This window comes from Amia ocellicauda, chromosome 12 (genome assembly GCF_036373705.1).
Source record: "Amia ocellicauda isolate fAmiCal2 chromosome 12, fAmiCal2.hap1, whole genome shotgun sequence".
Taxonomy (NCBI): Eukaryota; Metazoa; Chordata; class Actinopteri; order Amiiformes; family Amiidae; genus Amia; species Amia ocellicauda.
In genome coordinates, this window is record NC_089861.1 from 813,938 (window position 1) to 829,355 (window position 15,418).

At 42.9% G+C, this 15,418-nt stretch overlaps 1 protein-coding gene across 7 annotated transcripts in view; it reads left to right on the forward strand.

The window, feature by feature from the left end:
- The first annotated feature begins 426 nt into the window (after nucleotides 1-426).
- Nucleotides 427-15,418, forward strand: part of gria2b (glutamate receptor, ionotropic, AMPA 2b) — a 55,294-nt gene continuing 40,302 nt past the window's right edge. For 2 of the 7 annotated variants that reach the window (XM_066718010.1, XM_066718007.1), the window contains exons 1-2: nucleotides 437-729; nucleotides 1,284-1,424. In XM_066718010.1, the coding sequence (XP_066574107.1) occupies nucleotides 645-729; nucleotides 1,284-1,424 (226 nt within the window). In that variant the 5' untranslated portion in view covers nucleotides 437-644. Of the gene's footprint in view, nucleotides 730-1,283; nucleotides 1,425-15,418 lie in introns of all 7 variants that reach the window. The other 5 variants (XM_066718008.1, XM_066718005.1, XM_066718009.1 and 2 more) reach the window with 5 other exon arrangements.

Consider the following 15,418-nt stretch of genomic DNA (forward strand, 5'->3'; position numbering starts at 1 on the left):
ATCATAATACATGCCCAAATATGTTACTTACATATAGAACCGTCCTGTTTCATTCGAGATAATAATAACGATGTTCGGGGTCCTAGAGGTGGGGAGGCAATGCCCCTTTTTTCAGCAAAACACAAATCACACCCATGTGCACAGAAAGACACGATTAAACCGCATTCATCCGCCGCACATGTAAAGCAGTTCTGCGCCGCTGCACCCGACACCAGTAATACTAACAACAATAATAATATAATTATTATTACACCTGCAGGATACAATTATATAATACAATTATTAAAACAAAAACGGCAGGAAGACGGGAAGAGAAAGAGAGGCACAGAGAGAGAGAGAGTGAGAGAGGCAGAGAGAGAGTGAGAGAGGCAGAGAGAGCGAGAGAGAGAGAGAGAGAGAGAGAGAGAGAGAGAGAGAGAGAGAGAGAGAGAGAGCCCCTGCATTATACCATCATTGCACTGTGGGAACTGGAACTGGGATCTTCGACAAGAACCGTCCTCTGAAAGCGAGAAAACCGAAATAAAAAAGACCTGCTTTTCCATCGCGTTTTCACGTTTTTCCAAAATGAATAGGATCTAACGGCGACGCTGCGTCGAGAACAACGAGGGGATTATTTCGTGGATGTGGTCCTTATTTCTGTGGAAATGCACAAGATTATGAATATATCTGTCTTCCTTCTTCCTGTTTTATGGGGACTGGCGCTCGGAGGATCTCACAGCGTACAAATCGGTATGTGAACAGCGGCTGAACGCAGTGCGGGGTGAATGGAGGGATGAGTAGCGGGGATGTGAAACGGGGGATGTTTAGGGGGCTGTGTGGGGGGCTGTGTGGGGGGCTGTTTAGGGGGCTGTTTAAGGGAACTGTTTAGGGGGGTGTTTATGGGGGCTGTGTAGGGGGCTGTTTAGGGGGCTGTTTAAGGGGGCTGTTTAGGGGGCTGTTTAAGGGGGCTGTTTAGGGGGCTGTTTAAGGGGGCTGTTTAGGGGGCTGTGTAGGGGGCTGTTTAGGGGGCTGGGTAAGGGGCTGTGTAGGGGGCTGTTTAAGGGGGTTGTGTAGGGGGCTGTGTAGCGGCTGCATTAGCAGTCCGGACCCGCTGATGCGCGTGCAGATGTCCGGTCCCCGGTCAGAGGTGCTCATTCTAATGTGCGCTTCCTCAATGCGCTTATTCACAGAAGGGATGCGCCTTGAACACATATGCATGCCTGTGGAGATGCGGTTATTGTTGTTAACGTGTATTAAGGGTATGTTTTAACCGCCTGTCTGCTTCTCTCTGCCTCTGCTCACAGGGGGATTATTTCAAAGGGGGTCGGATCAGGAATACAGTGCATTTCGGATAGGGATGGTTCAGTTCAGCACGCCCGAGTTCAGACTGACGCCCCACATAGACAACCTGGAAGTAGCCAACAGCTTTGCGGTGACCAACTGTTGTGAGTATTACATGTATATGTATATATATATATATAGGTACACATATCAGTGTTCCTGTCATGGTAGGGGAAAGGCTCTCATGTTGCACCTTGCAAGATTACAAATGGCACAGTTTGCCCGCGGTGGGCGTGACCCCGGATCACAGATTTGTGTAACCCCCCCATTCATCAACCAGGAGCCATCGATGTGAAGTATAAATACATATATGTCCAGTTTAGCCTCGGATCAGATCTGTACAGAATGGCGTCTCTCCCCCCCGTGGTTGGAGTAGATTGTGCGGGATTGCTGGCACCGTGTGAGATGCTTTAACCCGTGTTTCTGTCGGTCTGTCTGTCCAGCTCTGTCCAGCGCGACCAGGTGTTGGCGGTTTTTAGCTCATAATTGCCATTCATAATAATCCACCGTGCCTCTGTGCTACGACAGACAGACAGACAGGCAGACAGACAGACAGGCAGACAGACAGACAGACAGACAGACAGACAGACAGACAGGCAGACAGACAGACAGACAGACAGACAGACAGGCTGTGCTTTACAGTGCCAGTGCGCCGAGCTGGTTTCCACAGTAACGGTGCTGGAGTGATTTCCGCAGCCCGAGAAGAGAGTGACATACAGACATGCGCCCACACAGTATCTATATGCGTGTGTTTTATATATATATATATATATATATATATATATATATATATATATATATATATATAGAGAGAGAGAGAGAGAGAGAGAGAGAGAGAGAGAGAGAGAGAGAGGGAGATGCGGATGGATAGATAGACACAGTTGGCCCTGTAACACATGTGTGTGTGTGTGTGTGTGTGTGTGAATACGCGGTGGAGGAGGTGCGCAGTGAAGGCTAGGGCCCAGACGGCCAAGGAAGAGGAGGACATGAAGAAAGGACCCACAACGCCCAAATACCGATATACACCAAATACGGATATGTATTAGTTATATTTGCAGCATGAATTAAGCTGCGCTGCTTCCGTCCCGGACAAATTAACATACGAGCTGAAACAGAAAGTACGCGGTTGGTACTTGGCCGACATGTTAGATTCCACGTATTTGCAGAAGGGTTTTTACACGGGGATAATGTGAATCCATTTTCTAATGAAGGAAAGCGTGCAATGGGCAGTGTTTTGGATATGTGTGTGCGTGCATGTGTTTGATGATGATGATGATAATAATAATAAGCGGTGCGGTGCCTCAGGCCGGCTGCAGCTCTGCGGGTCTCACTGCAGCACCGCGCCGCGGGATGCTGATTCATGCAAAACAGCGTCGTGTCACCGTGCGAGACAGACACTTATTCATATTATAATCATTAGTATCCGACACTTATAGAGACACACACTTATTTTATATATTTATAATATATACTACTTAAGAAAGCAACTAAAACGCGGCTGTCAGCCATTTATGGGGTTCCTATTCATTCCGATCTGACCTATTTTCATATATTTCATAACCCACGTTAAGCACCGTGCCAACGGGCATCCGTACCTTACGCCAGCATGCAGCCATTACAGTGTGTGTGAGTTTCATTGTGAGAAGCGCCACGTCTATCCGCGGCGCAGGCGTGTCTGTCGGCTGGTTTCCCGTCAGATCGATCGCCTTGTTAAGACTCGCAGCCAATGGATGAATAAATACAAAAGCTCAGCCCAGCGGGACCGGTGCATCTGCGAGAGCCCGCCACAAATTAACACCGTTTTATATTGCATTAACACACTTCTTATCTAATGTGACCATGCGCACTGAGGAGTTATCACCTGCGCTTATTCTTCTATCTGTATATTTGAATATATAGCAAACACACATTGTAAAGACTGAGGCTGGGATTGACATGTGCTATATATATATATATATATATATATATATATATATATATATATATATATATATAGAGAGAGAGAGAGAGAGAGAGAGAGAGAGAGAGAGAGAGAGAGAGAGAGAGAGAGCATATGTTTTAATTGCCACAGTGTAGATCCACTGATAATTATTGACCTGTCAAGTGGATTTTGTTCCTGGAATCAAGGGCTCCATTGGCGGAAAGCTGGTGATTATTTTGGCAAGAGGAGTGAAGTCTAGATGTTCAACTGAAGAAGCTTAACAATGTCTGTTTGATGCCCATTATTATTGATAATGAAAGAATATCCATTAAGTACAATTTCAGACCTATAGACCGGCACACAGCTAGACAGATAGGTAGATAGAGTGATAGATCTGGTAATTGCATTACAATGTAGCAATGCATTATGCAACAATGAAGTATTCACTGTAGTAGTTTGTGGCTTTAGACATCTGGGTAAACACAATCTAGGTTAAAGGTTTCATGCGTGTCCCATGTAGAGAAATCAGTTCATGTTTCCACATGAAGGCATCATTTGATCTGGAATGTTTTAAAGAACCTCATTATTTAAATAACTCTTGAAGGTAGACAGATGCACATATATGTATATTAGTTGCCAAGACTGAACACGTTGTTTTTTTAATACAAACAGAATATTTCTTTATTTTTTGTTATTTTTTTAAACCTTTTCATATACATACATATACATATACAGGCCCTACCAAATGATTTCTAGAATGCTATTGTTAGGGCATGTCTGTTTGTTTAATTGGGTCTTCTCTTCAATGATTAAAGTGAACCTCTTAGTATTTATATGTGGAGCTCAATTTTAAGGATAAACAGTCTGTTGTTGTTGGTTTCTCTTTGAAATGGACCGGGCTGCTTGTGTTTCCTGTGTGGAATGTGTTTGGAAGCGTTTGAACATGGTTTGGGTACCGATGTTGGACTTCTAGTCTCGGCCAGCTGAATGGTTTTATTATGTGTTTCTTTCCTGTTCTAAGTCTGTGACGACTTGTGAGTGCTGGGAGTCGCAAAGTAGATTCATTTCCATTTTGGGTGCAGCTTGTATGTTTGTTTGCATGTCTAACACAAAGGGCCAACCCCACCCCACCTCAGAAGCATGACTTTTGACAGCAAACTGGAGCAATAAAGGCAGTGATCCCGACCCATAAGACTGTCTTCGTCAGCACACAGAGAAATCAATACTGATTGCCTGTTGATTGAATCCAAATAAATATCCTACTATATCCAAATTAACTACTGATTATAATAACAATAAGTCCTTGAAGTCCAGAATTGTGATGCATTATTAATCAACAGAATATAGTAACAGCTTACATTTACAATTAACAATAAAAGTATTTAATGATTTATCATAATTATTCTGTTTAAATCAAAAGTCTTAAAGTATATGTCTTAAATATGTGATGCAAACCTTAAAAGCAAATAAAGAAACCTCAATTTAATGTGAAAGCCTCAAAAACTAAAATGGAGCTCTCCCATGCTTTACAGGCTGAGTGTCCAGAAAAAAAGACGAGACGAGAAGGAGAGTCGGATCACTAGGTGGCAGTCTAATGCCAACGCTCCATTCTCATAAGGACTGTGAAAGTAAAAGATTAAAACAATCTGTATGAATAAATAAAGACATATAGAAGTGGGCAAATGGAAATTATTTAAATGTGTGAATCAAAGTCAGGATGCAGGAATATTGTGTATTCAGGTTATTTTCTGAGCATTACTGTAAAAAACTAATAGTTTATTAATCTTATTGTGGGCAAAATGTTCATACTGTAAAGGCAATAAGGGTTTTCATCTAGCATGCAAACAAATACAAGAAAATATGAAAATATCACCTTGTGTTAGATCAGCATTTTTTTAATAATCACGTTTCCATGCATTATTGCATTTTTAAAGTATTGAGTAAGTGAATCAAGGCATATATATTTATAAGAGAGAGAAAGATAGGGAGGGAGAGAAAGAGAAAGAGAGAAGGAGAGAGAGATCCTTGGTAGGAGAAATCTGGCAAAATGAAATGAGAATATTTTTCCTAAGGTGCTGAATATTTGGCAAAGCATCATCTGATCCCATTGGCAGACGTTGCTTCTTCAATAATCCTGGGATTCACTACCTTTGTTCGTCCCTTTTCCAGCAAATTGATTTCTGTGCAGCTCTTTGTTACAATTTCTGCCCCGTATTCGTACTGTGAACTTAATTGGAGTCAATGGCACGGCACTCCTCTCTATCTGCAAGCTTGAGAGGATGGGCATTGCACACATTTTGTGAACAGATGAGGGGGAACTGGCTGTAATAAATATCCGTCTGGTTGTCTAAAGCACGAGGAGGAGCAGCCAGCCCTGCTCTTCAGTTTAATACATTGCAAATGGCAGCCGTGGCTTCTGAGGAGGAACGTTAGGGTTCCAGAGCAGAGATGGATCTACAATCCTGGGAATCTCAGAGGACCGTTCCATCTGTTCAATAATCCAGGGGTGAGTCACTGGGCTCGCTGGAATAAACATTGAAAATGAAGTTTAAAGGCTACATGATGAATCACATCGATGTGAGGGTTATTTATTTGAATTCAATCAACAGGCAATCAGTATTGATTTCTCTCTGCGCTGATGAAGACAGTCTTATGGGTTGGGATCACTGCCTTTATTTAGTCAGTTTCCGTTCTTTGGCTGCTGTCAAATGTCATGCTTCTGAGGTGGGGTGGGGTCAGCCTTTCCAAAAGAGACCAACAGCTGGTTAGCTTATTTTTGAAACACCTCTCCACATATGATCTATGACGTCCTGGAGAGAGAAAGGGATCCTCAGAGAAGACGGAACAGCTCTGGAGTCTGACTAATGATTCCCTGTCCTGGGCCGTGCTGTGTACCAGACACAAACGCAGTGAACACATGTGTGCAGGTTTGCCAGTGCTGCTTCTGCACTGATGGGTGGTTGTTCACACTACAGTACAATGTGCCATGGTTAAGCATGTATTGTAAAGCGTGATAGAACCTGTGCTCTGGAGTCCTATGGGATTCCCACAGGGCTGACAGTAGACTTGTCCTTCCCAGGCAATCACACGGCCTCCCATGATGGTGTATCAGCACTCCTTGACGTGAATCGTTCAGTCATGCTGCTGACACACTGTATTGTCTGAGAATTGCACCATTAGCATTCTGTCTGCAGTGTGTGGATAATCTGAGGGGCGGTCTACAGTGCAGTGACATCACGCCCCTGCGCTCTGGAACCCTGACATCATCGTGGGGGTCCGGCTGACACTCAAGGGCTAATGTGTGTTTCCTCACTGGGCCCGACTGATGCTGAGACGTTGTCTTTGGAAACGATGCAGAAAATCAGCGACTCATGAAAGTCAGTTGTGCTGACATCACACCCCTATCGGGACACCCCAAAGGTGCAGCAATCTGGAATGAAGGGTTCTGGTTGGTGGGAGGATTGCTCTTCCTGTTAACATTGTGGAACGGGCTGCAGGGAGACTCCTCTGTCTCTCTCCCTCTCAGTTTTCTTCATCAGTGTCTTCTGTAATTCATTGAAATGGAATGAAAGGGCCCTGCAGGCCTGAGCCATGCCGCCCTGCAGGGCTCGGTGTGGGTGGGTGCTTTGATCGCCCTGTTGCTCAGTTGCCAGGGAAGGATTTAATGACAGCTGCTGGGGAAGCAAGGAAGCCGAGCTGCAGCATGCAAGACAGGGAGTGGGAGGCTGTGCCGTGCAGATCTTGCAGTGGTCCATTGCCCATTCGTGGAGCCTTACTGCTGGGTCCTGCTTCCACATTAGCGCTCCGTGCCCTCTGGAGCAGAGCATGCGAGAGACGTGGCATTACTGCCGATCGCTCCACGGTGTTTCTTCATCGGGGCAGTTCTGTTCCTCGCCTCTCTTATTACCTGCTCTGTGAATCGAGCAGGAGGAGAATCGCGGTCACTTAATCCACTGACCCGTGAGAGAGACGGCCGACATAGCCGCCCCAGCGCTGCTTCTCTAAGACTCAGACAGAGTCGGCGGAGGGGCCAAAGAGCTCTGACTCATTGAAATGGTTTTGTTTTTGTCTGAGCAATGTTGGCAACTCTGTCAGCACTTTCTCATGTATGTATGTATTTATTAATTTATTTTCCATGCAGGGCTTCGAGTCCATTTCTTCCCCGCTCAGTGCACACATTATATAGTTGTACATTTTTAATAGGGAACATTTATTTAGTCATTTCTGCTTCTCCTAACCAACTGTGCAGCATTTTCTATAGCACCGTTTCCATATGCAGTATTACAACCCATCTCTGTAAACCAACTTGATTGATATGTTTGACCCTGTGTGGTCTACAGAGCAAGAACTGGGCTTCACTGGTGTAAAGGTCTGTCTCATCCAGTGAGTCTGCAAGGCGCACGATGGCCCTGTACTCATGTGGAGGAATTAGCTCAGCCAAGTGGGCATCAGCCAGAGCAGAATTAATGAGTGTCCGGCCAGCACCGCCCCCGAAGAATATGGCGCCCTGGAGAGATCCGGCAGTGCAGACCTCCAGCAGGAACATCCCCGGAGTGGGTCAATGTTTTACTTGGGCTTGCAGTCATTTGCATCAGGGTCAGAACCTTTATATTGTCATCTTGATACCAATCCGTGGCAACTGATTTTTTTATGGAAGCCAGGCAACGTCAATTAGTCTAAACCCCTAAAGTAAATCAGTACTTGGAGTCGCCTGATTTTAGCCCTAGTCCCATTCTGTTGAGCAGAGTGTTGTGGAGCTGTACAGGCTGTTGTTGATCATTGTCTGGAGTCTGGAGATTCAAACTTGTCACATTTTTGTTGTTGTTTAAATGACTACAATTGTCTCTGAAGTCTGGACTTGTATCTTGCTTCGTTATTGTTGTTGTTCTCGTGGGTTGAGAAAAGTCTGTCCTCAAAAGAAAAAAGCAATGTTTCGGTGAAATTGAGAGAGACCTGAATAAACAGATGCCGAGAAAACCATGCTTCCTCCTACCCTTCTTAAACCAAACTACACTCCTTCTCAAGTGCTGTGCTGCTGAAAACGTGTTTAGCCCTTCAAAACAGTGCAATAAGGTTGTGTTACTTGTTCTCTTTTCAAAGATGTATACAGTTTCTAATTAGTTTCTAAGTAATGCATAACAAAATTTGGCGAGGCCTTCATTTAGCAATGGGTGGACCAGGGCTGGCCATATCTTCATAGCCGTGATGACATCCTGTCAAATCAACCCTGGGACATTTCTCGTGGCGGCCCGTGATTTGTTGTCAAGAGCTGGCTGAACGCAGTGGGAACACGGAGAGTCTGCACAAGGATGCCAATCTCTGGCGTTGGGATGGCACAGCTTGGCAGGGCAAAGAGACGCTGGGGTGCCGTGTATTAGGTTTGTGAGTGAGTTGCTATTTCACAGCTCCGGCAGGGAGAGAGAGCTGGCACCGAAATGCATTCTTGACTGAGAATCGTATCTCTCAGAGACAGTACATGTAGACGAGTGTCCGGTGACGCCAAAATGGATCCAGACAGACAGGCACAGGAACAGTCCCTGGAGACGGCTTCTTTGGGCTTTCGGCAGTGGTTTAGCTGACACCGCTGGATGCTTGCGTCCATCCCTAACATATGAATGGGCAGTATGTATGTAATTATGTGTGTGTGTGTGTTATTTAATCTGTTTGCGTGTGGAATACCTTGAACATAAAGGCAACTGAATGACAAGTGAGTCCAGACACACATGCAAATAGAATAATGGTAACGCATATCCACAAATTAATTTCTGTGTTATGAGGCTGTTACAAAAGTGAACAAACACATAATCTGGAAAGGTGGGATTACTGCCCTTAAGGCTGTTTGACAAGAAATGACAATATTTAAGGAAAGGAATACACATTTTGATTTCTCTCATCTTCACTTGTACAGACGGCGAACTGTGACCCCCGGTGGTGTTTGTTTCACAGATTATTTCTGAAAGCAAGATACTGGTGGTGAAACTCTGACCACTGCTCTTATCTGGACCGTGCGGAGAGCAGGCATGGAACCGTACTCCAATATCACAATAGATCACCATCATTAATATTCACAATAGTCCTACGCTGGGCATTTAGTTAATGAAAGCATTTTAACCTACAATTTCTCCACCAAAACACATAGACTCTATCACCTGTTACTGTGTTTGTGCATTGTGTTGTTACTGCTCTTGTGTAACGAACCATTGTTGCAATTTCGTAATTTAAATGTATTTTACAAATGCAATCTGAGTGAAGATACACTTTAAGTTTTTAATTTAAAACAAGCTTTACTAATATATACATGTACATAATACAATAATATATATATTTAAAAAAACAATTCTAACACATTTTCAAACGTGAATAGACAAACATCCTGAGAAATGACTAAATTAAAGCAGCATTTTTAAAACAACCATGCACTGTGACATGTGCGTGTTAACTTCAATTTTCACACACCATCTCCTCGTGTGGTGTAACCTTGTGTAGCTACAAGTGAACATTTAGATGCATGAGTACATGAAATCATTAAAAGTTGTGAGACTATCCGTATTGGATACTGTAAAGACCATCCAAAATTACTGCACAGTTATGTAGAACTGTGCAGAGTGCAGAATACAATTATCATTATTATTTTTGTAATACATACTTGTCTTCAGTACTTATTTCATAGCCCATACTATTGTGATATTATTTCTATCGTGGAAGAGTGGGGCCACAACAATTCTCTCTCATTTCATCCCTATTGGATATTATAACGTTATAGTTTAGTGTTTAATGGGTTTAGGGAAGATAGTTTGGCGTTGGATGCCCAAAAGACCCCTAATCGCATTCATCTGTTCTCATGGGCCAGCAAAGGACGACTTCTTCATGCACCTCGAGTTACGATAAACATTATTCATCTTACAAGAGAACTTGTGTAGTTATGATAAATTAAGCCCTGAAAGATCACCAATATCATCGACATCCAAATTCCAGTGTGTAATCCAGCGGCTGAACGCGACACCAGCCAAAACGAAGAGCCGGAGGTCTCGTTCAACTGCATCCACAAATGAGCTCCCGTCTGAAGGGTCTTTAAGGGCTCGCTGTTTATAGTCGTCATTAAGGACAGGCAGGCTAACTAAGGCACATATAAATGAGCTGGAGAGGGTGTTATGCCATAATAATCAAGTAGGGCATGATGGATAAAAGACTTCCCTGCCCATTAATAGTTATTGAGGCTGTTGCTCCTCGCAGTTTTATTGTAAGAAAAAATAGCAGGTGGAAATGAAAATGAATCTGCCCTCGCCACGATATTAATCATACAGATGTGGCCGTGTTTGCATTTCCTTTCTGTTCTTTTCTTTTTTATATGTAATTACTTTGATTACCGTCGCTGGGGGATTCGGGCGACAGGGTTTGGTGATTGATAATTGGAGAAGGACATTAGCCTTGGAGACCACGTGGCCTCCCGGGGGCCTATGGGAGGGAAGTGGGGCTCGGGACGGCCGTCGCACTGAAGCAGCTTCATATTGGAATCCCGTCTGCATACAAGCTGTTAATGTTGCAATAGGAGATCTTTACAGCTTCAAAATCAGATCAGGATTATTCACGCCTCCCCCCACGCCATATCAGAATAATTGTGGTCTCCAAAGATGGATTTTCCTTTTACAATGAGCCTAGAACCATGCATTTTGTAAAGCATACTATATTGGCATTTGTATATGCCTTAAAACAGGAGTAGAAACACATGACTTATTTGTTCCACTTCTGCGCACAGTGGACTATGAACAGTTTGATGAATTGAACAGATTAAAGCGTTGACTCTCCGGATGATGACAAATTCCAAGACTGTAGATGCCTAATTGTTTATTTATTCATGTATTTTTTTTAAATGCCTTCATTGTTATGAATTAGATGTGATCATATTAGTGAATTGTCAAAGTGATTGGTAACCACTACACACAGCAGCTACACTGCTACCTACACACAGACCACAGACCAAATCAAGACCCTGCTTTGCACACCAGTCACAATCTCCACTTCCAAGGCAAAGGGTTTGACAAAGCAGGCCTCCTTCTTCCTAATTCAAACATGCCATCAAGTAAGGGGGCTTTAATTGTGTAAGGTGGGCTGAAGTATTGATCCCCACCCCCGACACATCCGCTGCCCGTGGTGTTCATTCACATGCTTTGTTGGCGGACGTCTGTGCTCTCTGCTTCCGAGCCCCCGGGCCCCTGCTTTGTCAAACCCTCTTCTGTTCTCTGCTTTGCTTGACAAGGCATCTGAACGCCAGGCTCACATTCTGTTAACAAAATTATAGCCGGGAGGAAGAGTGCGTGAGACACACCGAACGGTCGCATGCCTCCTCGTCTTCACATAATCGCACACAAACAAGCACAGGACCTCGTGCAGAGCAGCGCAGACGATTTCTCACAGCAAGAGAAGGTTTTAGGTAAATGGTTCACATCCATTGCAGCTACATTGTGAGATACTGTCTGTATGCACGCAGGTGTCTGTTGTGGTGAATCAGATCTCTATTCGGTATTAACAGATGTGTGCGGCGGTGCTGCTTGTTGTCTGTTCTGAAGTGATCTGACTCCAGACTGTCTTAAAGGCCGCGCAGGGAGCTTTAATAACAAATCAAAGTTGCGAACGTCAGAATATCACAGTGACCTTTTAAAGCAGTTTAGGAGTGTGTGTCTGTGTGTGTGTGTGCGTGTGTGTGTGTGTGTGTGTGTGTGTGTGTGTGTGTGTGTGTATGTATGTATGTTTCTGTGTGAGTGAGTGTGCATGTGAGTGTGGTGGTGGATTAACCAAAGCAAACGTCTCACCCAAAACCTGAGAATGAAACAAGCTGCTGTCCAATTCACTAAGTTTCAACTTTCATTTTTGAAGTTTAAGTCCAGAATAGGCTTCAGGGGCTATGCCTGTATGGCAAGCCAAATTATCATTTAAAGATATCTCTAAATCATTTAAAGATATCTGCAAATCATTTAGAGATATATGCAAATCATTTAGAGATATCTTCAAATGACTTCCTGTATGTAGCCCAAGATTATCACTTCCTGTTAACTTGTTCATTCATTTCTATGTAACTGAATAAGGAAACAGGAAGTGTTAATCTCAGCCAAAATACAGGAAGTCATTTGAAGATATCTCTAAATGATTCGCAGATATATTTAAATGTTTTAGAGATATCTTCAAATCATTTAGAGATATCTGCAAATCATTTAGAGATATCTTTAAAAAACACCTTATTTAGATATCTCTAAATCGTTTGCAGATATCTCTAAATCATTTATAGATATCTTTAAATGATTTAGAGATATCTTGAAATATATGAAGATATCTTTAAATGTATTTAGAGATATCTCTAAATGATAATTTGGCTTGCCATAATGCCTGTAAAACAGGGGTCTCCAGCCCTGGTCCTGGGTGCCTCAGCCTACTTTTTTTCACCATTTTCTAAAGACCAGGAAGACATGCTAGTTATTGAGTCAGTTAAGCAGTTACATTAATTCGTTTAATTAAGGACTCAGGAGCTGAAGGACTGTTCAGTTTGTTTCCAATTTATCTCCGGATGAATTCACCCAAACGCCCACCTGTTTAACTGACCAGAACGCCATGTCTCTGTCCCGGGGGATCTCAGAGGCAACCTGTCAAACCTGTGATCCACACATCGATTTTAAAGGTTGAAAATAGGTTGAAAAGTTGTCAACCTTTCAAATAAATGTGTGGAATACAGACTAAACTATATTCACCACTTATGTGTTGCTCTGTGTGGATGAATGGGCAACCCCTCCCCCTCTGATAAGAGTTGGTTTTGCCCATCCTGTCAGCCTGCCTTTCTGAAACAAGCGCCTATCTTTGTGGAGAGGCATCCGCCCCATGACAAAAGCTGGCGCGGGGGCAGACAGAGGTCCTCTGTGTGGCCCTCCAGCCCAGCTGCAGGGGGGACAGTGGCAGAGTGAGGCTTCACACACTCGCCCTGCTCACCACTCCCACCGGTCGTCTACAATGGCATAATAGCGCGATTCAGGGACTCTGCCCGTCTCAAGGTCAGCCCAGAGTCTCAGGGGTTTCATGTGTGTTTCAACGGGGCGGAGCTCATTCACTCAGGTGCACTTACATTAAATAAACATATACATACATGGCAAGAAATCAAAGCCAGTTTTACAGATTGAAGCCAGTCTGCAGTCTTGTGAGGATCACGTGATCATGGAGAAGTCGAACCGGTCTCTGTCCAGCAATTGTCCAGCAATCTCAACTGCCCAGAACACAACAAGTATAAGAAGCATCACAAACAAGAGGAGACCATCTGGTCCCACCCTTCCTGTGCCATGAGCACCAGCACCTGAAACACGATGAGGAGATCACTTTCAAAAGAAAGACAGAGAAGTGGAGACTGTTCTTCTGGAAAGAGAGGGAGTAGGAACAATATGGAGCAGTCCCAATTCTACACAGCTGTTTGGCTTTAATGAAGAAAGTCAAACTGACCGTGATAAATGAAAGCTTTTCCTTTTCCTGGTTTTTGGGTGGTGGGGAACTCCTGTGACCTCCAGTAGCAGAACCTCGAATCAGAGTGAGGTTAATTGGATCATTCTGCTTTCCTGCTCTATCGTAAAAACACTGTCAGCTTTCATTTCTGTGATTAACTCCTTTGCTGATAACAATGAGTGGAGAATTTACCAAAAAAAAAAGAAAAGTGGAGTTAATTCTGTTGCTCACCTCTCTTGATTAGAAAGGTTTCTTACACAGCAAAGGAAATGCTTCAGGCAATGTGGGGTAGAATGAGCATTGTTTCAGGCAGTTAAGCAGAATGGCACAGAGCCTTTATTGCCTCAATTCAGAACATTACCAATAACAATCATAAGAACAATCTAAGATTATTGTATTACACCTGCCAAGCTACCAGTACATTATACCACAAGTTTAAGAAGCAGAAGACCTTTCAGGGAATTAAAATTCAATGTTCATTTAGCTAGAATATCAGTAATGTGACCCACATGGCAAAATCATGTGCCTTCTGATTGCATTTGATTAATAGATCATTAAAGGTCTGGCTGTACCAAATATCTGATCTTAAATTGATTGAAAGTGCTGGTACTTGTGTTCTTGTAATCAGAGATTAATGACATTGTTACAGTATTTGACTGACTGTAGTTCAGTTACATTGTTGAGGTGATTGACTATGACTGTAGTTCAGTTACATTGTTACAGTGTTTGACTGTAGTTCAGTTAAACTGTTACAGTGTTTGACTATGACTGTAGTTCAGTTACATTGTTACAGTGTTTTACTATGACTGTAGTTCAGTTACATTGTTACAGTGTTTGACTATGACTGTAGTTCAGTTACATTGTTACAGTGTTTGACTATGACTGTAGTTCTGTTACATTGTTGCAGTGTTTGACTATGACTGTAGTTCTGTTACATTGTTGCAGTGTTTGACTGGCTGTAGTTCAGTTACATTGTTACATTGTTTGACTGGCTGTAGTTCAGTTAAATTGTTGCAGTGTTTGAGTATGACTGTAGTTCAGTTACATTGTTGCAGTGTTTGACTATGACTGTAGTTCAATTACATTGTTACAGTCTTTGACAATGACTGTAGTTCAGTTACATTGTTACAGTGTTTGACTATGACTGTAGTTCAGTTACATTGTTGCAGTGTTTGACTGTAGTTCAGTTACACTGTTACAGTGTTTTACTATGACTGTAGTTCAGTTACATTGTTACAGTGTTTGACTGGCTGTAGTTCAGTTACATTGTTACAGTGTTTTACTATGACTGTAGTTCAGTTACATTGTTACAGTGTTTGACTGGCTGTAGTTCAGTTACATTGTTACAGTCTTTGACTGACTGTAGTTCAGTTACATTGTTGAGGTGTTTGACTATGACTGTAGTTTAGTTACATTGTTACAGTGTTTGACTATGACTGTAGTTGAGTTACATTGTTACAGTGTTTGACTATGACTGTAGTTCTGTTACATTGTTGCAGTGTTTGACTGGCTGTAGTTCAGTTACATTGTTACATTGTTTGACTGGCTGTAGTTCAGTTAAATTGTTGCAGTGTTTGAGTATGACTGTAGTTCAGTTACATTGTTGCAGTGTTTGACTATGACTGTAGTTCAATTACATTGTTACAGTCTTTGACTATGACTGTAGTTCAGTTACATTGTTACAGTCTTTGACTGACTGTA